This window comes from Pygocentrus nattereri, chromosome 1, assembly GCF_015220715.1.
Source record: "Pygocentrus nattereri isolate fPygNat1 chromosome 1, fPygNat1.pri, whole genome shotgun sequence".
NCBI classification, from domain to species: domain Eukaryota; kingdom Metazoa; phylum Chordata; class Actinopteri; order Characiformes; family Serrasalmidae; genus Pygocentrus; species Pygocentrus nattereri.
Window position 1 is genome coordinate 5,310,549 of NC_051211.1, and position 15,352 is coordinate 5,325,900.

The 15,352-nt window shown below is 44.5% G+C and overlaps 1 protein-coding gene across 1 annotated transcript in view; it reads right to left on the reverse strand.

The window, feature by feature from the left end:
* Nucleotides 1-15,074, reverse strand: part of nfatc1 (nuclear factor of activated T cells 1) — a 92,242-nt gene extending 77,168 nt beyond the window's left edge. The window contains exons 1-4 of the mRNA XM_017700612.2: nucleotides 14,772-15,074; nucleotides 8,676-9,681; nucleotides 7,465-7,624; nucleotides 2,192-2,394 (exon numbers count right to left, since the gene is read on the reverse strand). Coding sequence (XP_017556101.2) covers nucleotides 2,192-2,394; nucleotides 7,465-7,624; nucleotides 8,676-9,681; nucleotides 14,772-14,790 — 1,388 coding nt within the window. The 5' untranslated portion in view covers nucleotides 14,791-15,074. The remainder of the gene's footprint in view (nucleotides 1-2,191; nucleotides 2,395-7,464; nucleotides 7,625-8,675; nucleotides 9,682-14,771) is intronic.
* Nucleotides 15,075-15,352: the final 278 nt, after the last annotated feature.

The window sequence follows — 15,352 nt, forward strand, 5'->3', positions numbered from 1 at the left end:
CGACTCAGCCGCCAGACCCCAGTGCCCTGTGAGAGGCTCCGCTCACATCCTGAGGCCTCCTGTAACACGAGCCTCGCAGCTCCTGGGAGGGAAACCCACCCAGCTGGGGCTCCACCAACACCCGCACATGCATTTCTGAAGCATTCACTACATAGAGCTGAGAAAATGTTATAAAACAAGGAATGGATTCAGATCAGGACTTTAGCTGCACGGGAAATGAAAATCTATGGGTGACAAAACTAAAAGCTGAAAAAAATGGGGAAAATGAATAAAATCAGTTTACACAAATAAACGTATTAAGATTATTACAGTAGGCTACAATACGTGCCATAGCATCCACCTTCCTCAACAGCAGAGGGAATGGCTGGCCATCCAAAACAATGGACCCTATTATTTTTTCTTGTTCTTTATGTGTGACTTATATAATTATAATAATAATAATATTTTTTTTATATAGCACTTTTTATGCCAGTGGCAGCTCACAGTGCTTTACAGACAGGTGATAAAGCTTAACAATAAATTATAGGTATTAATTTAGAATAATACGAGAAATTTTAAAAGGTCAAATTAAAAGATAAACACCAGAGTTTGAATGAAATGCTGAGTTAAAGAGATACGTTTCGATGCTTAAAAGTGAGCTCTGAGCTGGACTGTCTAATAAAAGGTGAACTGGAGTTCCACAGTTCAGAAGCAGAATAACTGAACGAGTCTCTCCACGTTTTATGTGTTTTTACAGTTTTTCAGAAGGTCAGTATCTGCAGATGTAAGATCACGTGCTGGAGCATAAACAGACAGGCCAGTCTGTGATGTAAGCAGTGCATTAAGGTCATTTAGAGCCTTAAAACTAGTAGCAGAACTTTAAAATCTATCCAGTGAATCGATTTGTGAATTATTTGTCATTTCAAAACCCGAATCTACAGATGACGTTGGCGTGATCTCTGCTTCTGAATATCAAGTGTTATAATATGATTTCAGTTGGTATCAACCCTGTGATGGAGAGGTTTTTAGGTGTTGCACCTCCTCTTGATTCTCGGCATGAACCGTCTCATTTCCCTCATGCAAACCATAAAATAGCTTTCCGTGGCTGATTTTAAATTCAGCAAATAAACCTAATTGTGCCTTAAAAAACGTGCAGAACTTGGACCTCTGTAGGGGGTGCATTTACTTATTTTCATGCAGAAAATCCGCAAAACTTACATTTGACCAGGGGCGCCAAAACTTTTGCACGGCCAGTTATCCGAATTGGCAAATAATCTGGGTTAATTCATTGAGAAAGTACATTTGAATCAATTTCATCGACTGATCGTGACAACTCTCTCCACCCTGTCCCTCTCACTGACCAGCTCCTGCCTACCCACCCAGGACCACAAGCTGCCAACCAGCTCCACCAACTCCGTCTCAATCAGCCAGCCCCCCTCCTTCTCCCACCACGAAGATGTGGCCACGGTGGGATACTACCAGTCCTCTGGCTCTGGCCCCAATGGAGCACCAGCTCTAGAGAGCCCCTGCACTTAAATCATGGCCTACAGCCAGATCCCTGAGGACGAGGTGGAGGAGAGCAGTGTGGCAAAGAGGTCACTTGTTCTGGGTCGGCCAAACTTTCGCATACGACCGTATAGTCAAGCCTAATAAAAGTCTAAACTTAATATTATTCAGACTATTTTACTGTTTCATTGTTTGCGCAAAACCAATGATAGCAGTGATCTGGCCAGGAAGGTTGTGGCCAGGAAATTAACTTAAAATGTCATGAGACTGTAATTTGACAGTAACCACCAATATTGCTTTTTTAATGTACGCATCCTGTTATGGTATATTGTTCTTGCAATAGACTGGCAGATAAGATGAGTGCACCTTACAGTTTTGTGCATTGTACATTTTAAAGCTACATTATGTACATTTTAATTTTTATAATAAATACAGGGCAGCTTTAAGCTGACACTACTTTGTATTTTGAAGCCAGACAGATCCATTGGCAATGTCATATGATACAAACATGCGAAAAAAGGGCTGAAACAGCAGCCACGTGCAATCAAACCTCTGTTTTTCAAGCCCTTTAGAAAATTTATAGATGCAACCAAAACTGTGCCTGGGGAAAAAGCATATAAAGCATTTAGAGCCCTATTAATTTTGAGAGAAGGAGCAGGGGGCTCTTGCAACACACACACACACGCACACACACACTCATACTCACATGGCCCTCATGTTGCTCTCTGGCAGGAGTGGAATCTCTAGCACTTTGGTGTTGGTCTGCATGATCTCGTGGCTGGGTGTGGACACAGTCTTGCCGGTGATGCGGTGGACCTGGTAGAAAGCGTGTGGACGCAGGAGACGGTCGTCCGCCGTGCCGATGAACAGCTGCAGGGTGAGTGGCTCGCTCTCCATGTAGCCGTGCAGCTGAAAAATACAGACATTCACTGTTTTAAAGCTCCGTTATAGAAGAACACATTCACTTTTGACTGGCAGTGGACGTTATGACAATATGTCACTGTTACGGCGATAACTTATAATATAAATGTATTATGACTACATTTAGAACAATGAAGGACTGCAAGGATCATCAAAAAGATTTTTGCACGAAACTTCCATGCAACTCAGGTTGCTTGAAACCAACATGAAACTAAACTGCACTTAAGGTGCATCATGTGAAGCATCCTGCAACTCCCGCGAAACCCAGCCGCAACAGTTGCAAGCATCTCATTTCCAACTGTGGAAAAAGTTTCATTAAACAGCTGATCAACTCTAGTAATGTGTCACTTCACACGTCAAACGACATCACTTGAAATGATTGATTTACTCAGGCCAAAGTTCGCGTGAATAAAACCAATAATAAAGAGGTTTTTGAAGCTAACCTTTCTGTAAACAGTTCGTCTAACCAGCCAGCTAAAGCCAACAGCTGTTTCAATGACTAACTTTAGCTTGCTGTAAATGTAATGCAGGCTCGATATTTTCTTGATAACAACTTATTTCACACAAAGCTCAGATTCCACTGGATCCAAATGTGAGTGCAACTTTTATTGTTTTTGAACTGCTTTGTGTAACTGTCAGGTTGCACGGAAATGATGTTGCATGCAACTCATGGCACGTAAAGCAAGCCTTAGACCTATAACCTATGTATAATAGCTATATACAGTGCTGAGCGAAAGACTTGAGCAGTCAGGAAAAACGTTTACATCTCTGCAGTGTGTGGATTTCACCAGTAAAATGCTGTGCAACATTAGATTAACTAAATCTGTTATGTTAGTGCCAAGCTAGTGCACTGGCCTTTACACAGATTCACACAGACATTCAGGCAATATTTATTACTTTGTATGTTGGAATTTTACAATAAATCTGAAGGTAAAGATGGTCAGCTTACTTTTATGAGGACAGAAAATAGTCCACTTACAGAGAATATATAGTATAGGCCAGAAAAGTAGAACCTGTTAACAGCCGTTGTTGTTTAGTTTAGCATAAACTTTGTTTCATAGTTTGGCTTTAACCCCTTCTTTGGCCAGGGCCCAAAAGGAGACCCCAAGTTTCATTACAGCGTGTTACACACTTGTATAAGCTAAGAATAGCTCAGCCAGTTTGCACTGAAGTCCCTGTAGTTACTGAATAATAAACCTTAGTAAAGATTTTAAGGGGTTAATTTATATTACTGGTGATATTGAGTCAATTCGCTCCACAGCACCAGCCCTCGGCACAAAAGTAGGTGAATTGGATGTTTGTGTCATTAAAATTAATATGTAAATGTGCTTTTACAGAATACCATGGTCTTCAGAGCTGGGAACACACTGTACACCAGCGTATGCCCACCACTACGCCAGTGAGCCACTGGCATGTTGAGTGAATAAAGGCGGAGAGTAGAAATTGAGCTCGAAAGGCTGGAGAGGTTTGTATATTTACTTAAGAGGATATGTTTAAACTGTGCGTTTCAGTTTAGACAAGCAAAGGCAGGAGAGATAGAGGGGGAGGGAGAGAGAGAGAGAGAGAGAGAGAGAGAGAGAGAGAGAGAGAGAGATTCCCCTCCCTTCATCACATTATCACCCACTAGAGGAATGCCAAGACTCTGTCTGTTCACAGAATGCAGGCCAGAGCTCCTCGTCCACACGTCCATGAACAGCGGTCAGTTCTTGCCCTCTAAATGCTATTGGACCCACTGTCACTATCTGCAGCGTGCCATAGTAGAGAGAACAACGTGACAGGATCTATACAGGTCCGCTATGTGGGGAACTTAGACATGTGCACTCCACTAACCCTAGAGGTCTGATCAACACTCGCGAAATGCAAAGACAAGCATTTATACCACAAAATCATCTAAAGAAAGATTCCGGAAAGAACCGCTTCCAAGCTCATTTGGAAATTCGGTTTCGGGTCTTAAATGAGCACCGAATTAAGTACTGATTGCAAGACTCCTAACACCACCTTGGCCCCCCCTGTGTAAAATGATCAAGTTGTAAGTCGCTCTGGATAAGAGCATCAGCCAAAAGCCACAAATGTAAATGTATTCTTCTAACAACGAGAGCTGCTGATCAACTCAGCAGACAGATAACAGGCTAAACTGCTCCTCAATTAATATTCAGCATTAGGCTTGTAATTCCAGCGGTTTTGGTAAGTAGTCAGGAAAAAGGACATACAACCATATCAGCTTCACACTAATTAACATAGCACTGGAAACTGCATAGATGCACTAGTGAAAATGAGCACTCTCATTGCAGTGGTATGCGTATAAAATGAAGGTTTCTATATTAAACATTGCTATATCTTAAAAAACAAACTATTTATTGTCAACATTTTAAGAAAACAAGTGGCTGTGTGTTTGCTTGGTACATAGTAGGGAAAAGCCATGCACAACAGCACTGGCTTGAAGCTAATATAGCACTGGAAATTGCATAGATGTGCCAGTAGAAATTCATGTTGCTGCTGTTGTGGTAATTTTGGACGCAAAAACGACTTAGAAGGTGAAAGTTTCTACATTACACAGTGATATTTCTTAAAGTATTGACTGCAAATTTGTACAACTTATCATATTTTATGTTAATAAGCAACCTGAGACCACGCATTACAGTGATTTTACGATGGTAAAGGGGAAGTTACTCTGCTTTGTGATGTTCAATTAGCCACAAATGAGAAATAATGAATATCAGATTACATTATGCTAGTGTTCAATAGCGAGAAGCGCAATGCCTGAGCCTTTGAGTGTAACAGTGGCATGCTTCTGACCACATATATGTCTTTGTTTCTTTGTCAAACTACTTTATTTTTAGCTTAGGTTGTAGATCAAGTAGCAATAAAAAGACTAAAACCACCGATGGATCCCATTCATTCGCCAATACAAACAGAAGATAGTGTTTTCTCACTCTTTCCAGTCACGACACTGGTTTGTGATGAGTGAGCCATTCTCCAATCAGAAGCATCGCCGTGAGTGAGCTAAGCGCTGACACAGAAGCCTGTAGATGCGGTGGGGCTGACATAGTTGAGGACATGCTCGCTATCTACCATCCATCTGTTGATGCATGCGGTCTGAGGACAGAGCAGGATCCAGAAAGAAATGCTGAGCGTTAGAGCAAAGCACATGTGGGGAACTGAGGAGACGCAGCGAAGGCTAATTGGAGAGCGTCCACAGTAGAGCGTACTCTGTAATCTGGAGGTTTTACGGGACGGGACAGCCTTGTGTGAGGCTCCCTTGAGCGCTCCCTTACACACAACCCCCATCAGCAGGCGGCCAAGAACGTGTGCGGCTCAGACTGGCCGCCTCCACCGCAAGCCCGCCCCCATGATGTCAGCGCTGCACTGGGAACTTTTACTAAACAAAAGGCGGCCTGTGTGCTGGGGCGGAAACTGCGGCGAGCGGGAGAAAAGGTGGGGGGTTCGAGAGAAAGAAAACGGGTGGGTTTCTCACAGGAGAGCCATGTGCTTAGCATCATTAGCACTTCATCACGCTGAACTGAAGTATCCAGCCAGAGCAGATGTAAACAGAGGTGCTCGGAGTGGAGCGTTTCAGCAGATGCCAGGCCAGCTCCCCTTTGTGTCTTGTGTATTGTACAGCGCAGCTCTGGTCATGATACCGTAAGTCGTGTGTGGTCAAAATCCTCGGCTACTGACAACCGTGCTTCTGTCCTGTATGACTTATGCCCTCCAGTCATGATGGTCTTTGCCCAAGTGGTATGGCCAGCCTCCACGAGCGAGAAGGAAGATCACAGGAGACGGATGAGTCACCAGCGTCTGTTACGGAACTGACTGGACTCTGCTGTCGTCAAGACTTCACGGTCTTGTGTAATACCTGAAGTATTTCACCCACTCCCCCGAGTTTTAGCGCTGTGTTATTGCTAAAACATACGGCCAGCTCCTGAGCAGCCGCTGCTGATCGTCAACGGTGGTGTCTGGTCTGTCTAGAGCGTTTTGCTTTCAGCCCAAATAACCTGTGCCTAACTGGACATTCAACTGCAAGAAATGACTCCCTGAGCACATCGTCAGTATATCTAGAGCCCAATAAACTCTGTAGAGAACAGTGGGCAGTCAGTAATTTTTAGTTTATTAATATAATCATCAAGCTTGTATTTAAACGCTTGTATTGTAGCCCTACTCTTGTTTCAGTGTAGCACTATTTGTGTTTCATCATTACCTTTTTGGTCAGAAACAAACTTTCTTGGTCGTATCCAAGTATATACACCTGTTTAATTGCTTGTTAACACAAATAGCTAATCAGCCAATCACACGCCTGCAACTCACTGCATTTAGGCATGTAGAGGTGGTCAAGACAGCTTGCTGAAGTGCAGACCAAGCATCAGAACGGGGAAGAAAGGGGATTTAAGGGGCTTTGAACGTGGCGTGGTTGTTGGAGCCAGACGGGCTGGTCTGAGTATTTCAGAAACTGCTGATCTGCTGGGATTTTCACGCACAACCATCTCTAGGGTTTACAGAGAACGGTCCGAAAAAGAGGAAACATCCAGTGAGCGGTCAGTTGTGTGGACGAAAATGCCTTGTTGATGTGAGAGGTCAGAGGAGAATGGGCAGACTGGTTCCAGATGATAGAAAGGCAACAGGAACTCAAATAACCAACCAGAATCTCTGAGGAACGTTTCCAACACCTTGTTGAAAGTCTGCCACGAAGAATTAAAGCAGTTCTGAAGGCAAAAGGGGCTCCAACCTTTTACTAGCAAGGCGTACCTAATAAAGTGGCTGGTGAGTCTATATCTCTTTTTTCTCCGGCTAAAATTGTGTCTGCCTCTCCAGTAAGCTAAGCACGAGTCCAGGTCGAGTCACGAGTCAGGTAAGCGTGAGCCTGAGTTGAGTCACGATTTAGATAAGCAAACATCTGAGCCGAGTTGTGAGGCAGGTCAACAAGCAGCTCGAGTGCGGCCTCAAGTCTGTGTTGATTAAAGGTTATTTCAGTGGCCACCACAGTAGAGGATGGTCTCCACTGTGTGATAAAACAGGATAGCAGAGAGAGAAGCTGACAGTCAGAGAGATGTACATGAATACCTGCACCACAGGATGTCCTCCGGCGAGCGCCTTCACGGCCCCTCGGCTCCCTTCTGTCTCGTAGTGGGCACGATGGTGAGATTTAGGCTGAACCTCAATCTGCAGGCTGTACGGCCCAGAACTGGAGGGAAGCTGCCAGTCAAGAGCAGGCAAGGACGAGCTAAAGATCAGAGGGGGACAGTGAAAAGCTGCTGGTCAAGTAAATCATCTAAATAAATGCTTGGCATCATTAATGGAAGAATCTAAACATAATCAATGGTTACTGGTGAAAGACAATGGAATAGCAGCTTGTTATCAGCCTGGATTTAAACCAATGGCCTGTTGGCCTGGTTGATCACTGGGCCTTGCGACAAATGTACTCTAAAGAATCTGAAAGCTGCAGTGGCACAAATAAATCTAATGGGCTTAATGAAAAAACAACTAATATGACAAATTTCAATTAATTGGAAAATAAAGATGTAATTTGCTCATTTACTCGCTATTGGTATGTCAGCTAAGCCTGTAATTTGCAGGATAATGACTGAAGGACAGCCAGAGACCACCCTTCATTTATTTAAGTTCCAGTAAAATCAATCTAGTACTAATCATTTATTTTTTTCATCAGCTAAAGAAAATAGGAGGAAAACAGGGAAATCAGGTAAACCACCAAAACTGCCCCCCGTCAGGCAAACAGCATTTAAAGCGTTCATCTGTGAGAGAGAGGAGAAAATCAAGCTGCTTCAGATCTGAAAACATCCACATCCATCCTCCCACTGTGGGAAAATGACTCAGCGGTGTGGGTCTGAAAGGACGTGTAGCTGATCAAGAAGAACCTCACTGAGAAGAGGAGATGGACACAAAAGAACATTTCCAGTAGAACACCAAAACTAAACACCTTAGATGTGAAAACGTTTTATGGATTGTTGAGCCTACATTTGTAATTTGGGATTACTTGGATGATGAGAACCTAACAGCGCAACTAACTTGGAAGACTGAGCTTTGGAGGTGTGGAAAAATATCCCCACAGATTTCTTTGAAAAACAAAAACTGAGCCTTCCAAATTAAATGGAAGCTGTAAGAAAGACAATAAGCGGACACACTACATGCTAAAAATATTGATATTCTGTTCATCTGTTGAGGTTCCTACAAGCCCCAGTGCTGTTGCTCCACCTGCACGGGTAGTTACGCCACTCAAAACACTCAAAAACTGGTTTGAAACACATGAACTTTACCTGATATATGGCTTTGGTTTTGACCAATATGGATGCTGAGGTACATCCAAAAAGCCAGCATAGCTCTCCTTCTTATACGGCAGTCGTGAAGCGGAGTAATCCTCGTGGCAGAGCTCCACAGAGCCAATCTCCTCCCCTCCAGGCTCGATCTTGAGGTTCATCGAAGCACTGTGTTCCAGGCTAGTTTTTCTGGTCTTGAGTGGGATTCCCTCCCCGACTTCTGCCATTCCATCTGTACTGAGGGCATTAATGGCAGCCACAATGGCAGAATTGGTGTACTGGTTGGTGGGCAGCCAAGTGTCTTCAGTCACGCTGAGTCGAGGTGAGGTTTGCGGTGACGGACCTGGTGAATGGTTTGGAGAGTACGGATGGTACTTGTGTGCAGCGCTGCTGTTAAAGCTGTACTTCCGCTTGCCACCACAGGGGGAGTTTGAACGCGAGCCACGAGAGCCCATCCAACTCTCATCGGTCACGCTGGTGCGGGGGGATCCGGAGGGCGAGTGGCGGGGGGAGGTCCCGATCGTGCTGGACAAGAGTGAGTTAGATCCTTTGGGCGAAACACAAGGAGACTGCCAGGGAGAGTTTTGTGGCGAGTAGCCCGACTCGTACGAAGAGGCCTCTGACTGGCAGCTTCGAGACGAAACGCTGCTAGCTGGGCTCAGGCAGCTGGGGTCACGATAACCATCAGCACTGGGCAATGTTAAGGTCACGATGGAGTTGACCCTCTTGGCCACCGGCAAACTGCTCTCCTCCACCTCGTCCTCAGGGAACTGGCTGTAGGCCGTGATCTCAATGCGGGGGCTCTCTAGAGCTGGGGCTCCATTGGGGCCGGAGCCAGAGGACTGGTAGTATCCCACCGAGGCCATGTCTTCATGGGGGGAGAAGGAGGGCGGCTGGCTGATGGAGACAGAGATGGAGGGGCTGGTCTGCAGGTTGTGGTACTGGGTGGGTAGGCAGGTGCTCAGTGGGAGGGACAGGGTGACATTTGGTGTGTAGTTGTATGCATCTGTGGAGAGAGTTGTCATGATCAGTCACTGAATCTGATTCAAATTTTCCTTCTCAGTGAACGAACAACGATCATTTAGGAATTTGAATAACTGGCCGTGCAAAAGTTTTGGCGCCCCTGGTCAAATGCACCTTTTGTTGATTTTCTGAGTGAAAATACGGGAACGCATCCTCTAAGAAGGTCACACTTCTGCAAGCTTCAATGCAGAATTGCAGTTTATTTGTTGTTTATTTAAGATATCGGAGAAAGAGCGGCCTCCTGCACCGCAGGTATTCGTCTACATCTCTCTGACTGCCAACTTCTCTCTCTGGTTTCCTGTTGTATCACACAGTGGTGACGATGCTGTACTGTGGTGGCCACTGGAGAAAACTTTAACCCTACTTGGCAGACACCCAACCACGTTGCTGACCATTAGTCTGAACCAGAGATGGTGACTCGACTTGAGTCGCTCTCGCTCGTTGACCTGACTCTGAACTCAACACAGATGTTTGCTGAACTAACTCACGGACAAAAACATAAACCATGTTTTATGATTATTTTTTTTCCAGTATGGTAAACTCAGCAAAACAAGTGCATTAAGATGTGCCACACTTTGCGGTTTGTTGCAGGGCGTGTTAACTTATTTTCACTTAGAAAGTCAACAAAACGTGTCCTTTGAGGAGGGAAGTGCAAACATGCATAACCCATTCTTCTGTCACCCCCAATTTATATGATTTATTGACACATAAGTGTTTCTAAGTCTATTTAAAAGGCTTCTTAGCTCGACTTTCTTTGAATAAAGGATTTTGCAATGCTTGCATAGTTACTGCTCAGTAGTCTATAATGGTGCATTTTCTGCAAAAGGACGGTTGAAATGCATTTCTATAACTTCATTTAATTGACCCTTATTAGTACCACAACGGGGAAAATTCACCTCCGCATTTAACCCATCCGTGAAGTGAAACACCACATACACACTAGTGAACACACACACACAAGGGGGCAGTGAGCACACTTGCCCAGAGCGGTGGGCAGCCCTATCCACAGTGCCTGGGGAGCAGTTGGGGGTTAGGTGTCTTGCTCAAGGACACCTCAGTCATGTGCTGTCAACCCTGGGGATTGAACCGGTGACCACAAACCCAGTTCCCTAACCTCCAGCCCACGACTGCCCACAAATTTCAGGAAGGACAACACTACAAAAGTCGCTAATAAGTGATTATATCCTTGATATCTGCAGTTTGGCACTGAAGGAGCAGCCCGGGGCAGCACTGAAATCCTTGCTGTAAGTCATGGTCTGTGGATAGGAAGTAAGGTGACAGATACAAAAAATACCGGGCCAAAAATAACCGTGTGTTAAAAATACCTGCACAAGCACAAAAAACAGATGGAAAACTGATATACACACTCACCACAGTGACTGAGCCCAAGGTCAGCCAGTTTAGGCTCAAAGTATGGAGGAAGAATCAGGCAACAGAGAGACCCGTGTGCACTCTGCTTTCTGTGGAAGCCCACTTGCACCACATTGGGGGCTTCTTTGTTTCTGTTAAAACACTGACTATCTCAAAACAACAACATTTTCTCCAAGTAATAACTTATTTTTGCTAATTTTTCAGTTTTCAGTATTTTTTTCTATGAGTTAATTATTTTAACACAGTAAGTCATTGTTTCAAGATACTTACATATTGTTTTGATATAGTAAGTCAGAGTTATTTACAAGATTTTAAGCACATTTTTCATAGTACGTCAATATTTTGAATACTTAAGTCAGAAATTTAACACAGGAAGCCAATATTTTCAACATTTAATCAGAAATTTCACGCAGCATTCATTATTTTAAGTCTATATTTTGAAATCACTCTGAGACAAGATCAGTCAGTTTAGGCTCAAAGTACGTAGGAAGGAACTTTTAACAGATTTTCAGTGATTATTTTTTTAAATTCAATATTTTAAATACTATGTCAGTATTTTGAGATAGTAAGTCATTATGACAAGATATCAAGTCATATTTTGTTATAGCAAGTCAGTATTTTGAGTCATAAGATACTAAGTCATTTTTTTTCCAACATAGCAAGTCAGTAGTTTTTGAGTATTTGAGTCAGAAACTCAAAGAAGAAAGTCAATATTTTGCCGTAGTTGATATTTTCAGAAAATAAGTCAAAATATACTGTTGTTACAAGATACTAAGTCAAAATGTTGAGAAACTATTATTTCAATATAATAAGTCGATTAGTCGTGGGCTGGAGGTTAGGGAACTGGCCCTGTGACTGGAAGGTCGCCGGTTCGATCCCCAGAGCCAACAGCACATGACTGAGGTGTCCTTGAGGAAGACACCTAACCCCCAACTGCTCCCCGGGCGCTGCGGATAGGGCTGCCCACTGCTCCAGGCAAGTGAGCTCGCTGCCCCCCCTAGTGTGTGTGTGTTCACTAGTGTGTATGTGGTGTTTCACAGCACGGGTGGGTTAAATGCGGAGGTGGAATTTCCACATTGTGGGACTAATAAGGGTCTCCTAATCTAATCATCTAATTTGGCATACTGTTGGCAGAAACAGTGAAAAGGGGTGTTGATTTATCTCAGGTAGGCTCCCAAGACCACCTCCTCCACAAAAGAGGAGAGAAAAACTGGTTCGGAAATGTGTGGAAGATTTACATGCACTCAATAATCAGATCATATTCAAATTCAAATGGTCATGTAAACAGTATACTCTAATCTCTTCAGAGGTCAGAGTAAGGTCTGATTATCCAATAAAGAGGCTGGACTTTAGCTCAGTAATCAGATTTCTCAGTGCACTTGAACTCTTACTCTGATTTCTTTCATATTTCTCAGTCTGCGCATGCGCGAAAAAGACTGCGTTGCTGCGAGACGTCAACAAAACACGAAGCTGAAACCGACCACATGCTTGACGAAATGAAGGGTTTAATATTCTTCATCGTCTAGATGACGTATCTTCATATTTTCAGGTAAAAAAAAAAGCTGTGGCACTTTACGGTTACGTCACGTCTTCTTCTGCGAGTTTATTGGCTGGTTGGAAAGCAGAAATCTGATTACCGTCTGACTCGTAGACCCAGAGCTGCCACATTATCTGACCGATCAAGTGCATGTAAACGTGTTGATCGGATTACTGACAACATCTGATTTTCTGCTTCTGTATGTATTTATCAGAAATAAAAAGTGAAGAAAATCAGCCGTGACTTCACACACCATGAACCCCACATCAGCCTGAAATGTCTCGGGAGGACTGCACACTGTGTAAACCCTGCTGTCTTAGAGCTTAGAGGAATTGGAAGAGTGCGGGAAAAAAACGAAGCCGTTTCTGGAGCCGCAGTTTGTGTGGCTCAAGAGAAATTTGGAGCTCTGTGATCTGAGCTGAGCCACGAGAGCCTTTGTCTGAAATAAATTATGCGCTTTCATGTGTGCAGCGCTCAAGAGAAAATTAATAACAGTCTCCAAGCAAACCGCACAGCGCCACGAGCTCCCTCGGATGAACTCAGGAGGAGCAGCAACTCAACAAGCAGCGTCTGAACCAGAGAAACTACGACAAAGGGATTCTACAGCAACTGGGTTTTCAAAGGGTTTGAACTCCAGACTAGCTCTATGGATCATAATCAATAGGGACGCGCGATGGCATCGGAATCATATCGGTACCAATCAGAGGACGTGACAAGTCGCACTGGCCACTCAGGCCACCAAACTAACCAGTCTTGTGGTCAATAACAACAGAACACAATACATTGCATTTGCACTTAACGACCAAGTCTCAGTACTAAAAATGGGTCAGAACCTGCTTAATTTTACATGAATAAGAACACGGCTGGTGCAGTGGCCATGGTGGCCCCTGCTTCTGAGCTGGACCACCCAGGCGCCATCTGATCTAGGTTACACAGCTACTGCACTCTCACTGCAACACCAGCTTATTTAACACATTGCTTATTTAAGAGCTGATTTCATAGAGCTGTACAGCCAACGTCAGCCAATGGAGCAACATCTAAGACTCCAGATGGACCAGCTCGGCATGGGGGACCACCACGGTCACCATACCTTCATGTCAGCTATCTGGACGATTATGGATCACAAATTCTGCCAAAATTAGTTCTGATGGAACAACTAAAGAGGACAAGAATGTAAAAAGTCTACATAAGTGGCCACTCGAGCCACAGGCTCTGCATTTTTAGAGGTCAAAATGTGAAACGCTGTGGGAAGATATTTAAAAAATGAACAGTATCCGACTGTTTGAACTACACCGATCGATGTGTGTATTGATGTATGCGCAAAAAATTTCAGAATTTCAAATCATTTCAGAAAACACAAAATGTGGCGTAACTTTTGCACAGGCCATATTTTATGGATTTAAGAAAATAAACATCAGAATGTGCACAAGTGCGAATGTATTTTCCCTTAGAAAATCATTATATCTATCTATCTATATATATATATGATTTTCTAAGGGAAAATACATTCACACACACACACACACACACACACACATATATATATATATATATATATAGTCCTTTTTCAGTTTTTGACATGATTTGAACATGCATGTTGTCCTTTATATTGTGTGTAAATTTCATGATGAATGGACTGAAGGAAATGACCCAAAATGACTTGGAAAAACATTCTGGCTCCATTGACTTACATTAAAAATAAAGTAGGTTTTTTCTTTCTCCTGTAAAGTCACCATTTTCGAGATACAAAGTTTTGTTCACACAACAGTAATGTACATTATATATATATATATATATATATATATATATATATATAAACAAATAAATAATATATACATTTTCTTAAATGTTAATTATCGGTATAGAAAAATGTGCACATTAAAAGTATCGGACATCAGTATCGCTGCGCATGAGTATATCAGGGCACCCCTAGACTAGTTATCAAGTCATTAATTCGTGAAGTAGCGCGAGCTCTCGGTCCACGTCTGCTCGTGGACCACGCCTACCTGCCCTCCCCGCGCTGAGCTCCGCTGCCCACGCGGACCCAGCGCCCAAAGGCAACGCCTTTCAGCGCCTCAGCGCGAGCCCAGCGCGTCCCTCTCAGCGCCAGCGCCCTGCAGGTGAGCGGCAGGCGGGGGAGCGCGCAGGAGCGCTCGAGCCCTTACCTTCTTCTGCTGCTTTCATGCTGGCTGAGAGAAGCTCGAGCTGTCCTCTGAGGTGAAGCTGACCCGTCCACCGCGCGCCGTCAGCCCCGCTGCAGCTGCCAAGCTCCCGAAAGACCAAGCGCCACAACACAGCACCGATAAAGAGGCGGCTCTTTCAGAGAGAAGGCGCGTGCCCGGCGCAGAGAGCGCGCATACTCCGGTCTTCGGTCTCGGCTCGGACTCTTCCCGCTGTGAGAGGCGGTCTGAGGTTCGGGGTGGTCGTGACGCACTGCTTCACAGCGCTGAGGTCTCCGCGGCTTTATAAACCAGGGAAATACCTCCGCTCGCGCGTCTCCGCCCCCCGCCCGCCCTCCCTCCGCCCCTGACGTCAGCAGCACGTCCCGGGGGACGGAGAGAGCGAGACAGGGATTCTCTCCTCCTCTCAAGACTTCCAGATGTGGAGCCGCGCATGCAGAGTCAGAACCGAGCAGCGGCGTAGCTAGAACTCCGAGAACGGGGTGGACAGGCGAGAACCTGAGACGGTAAATCCCATTACATCGTCCTGTTGTCCAGCCCTGCACTCGATGGTTCTCCGAGGGTTC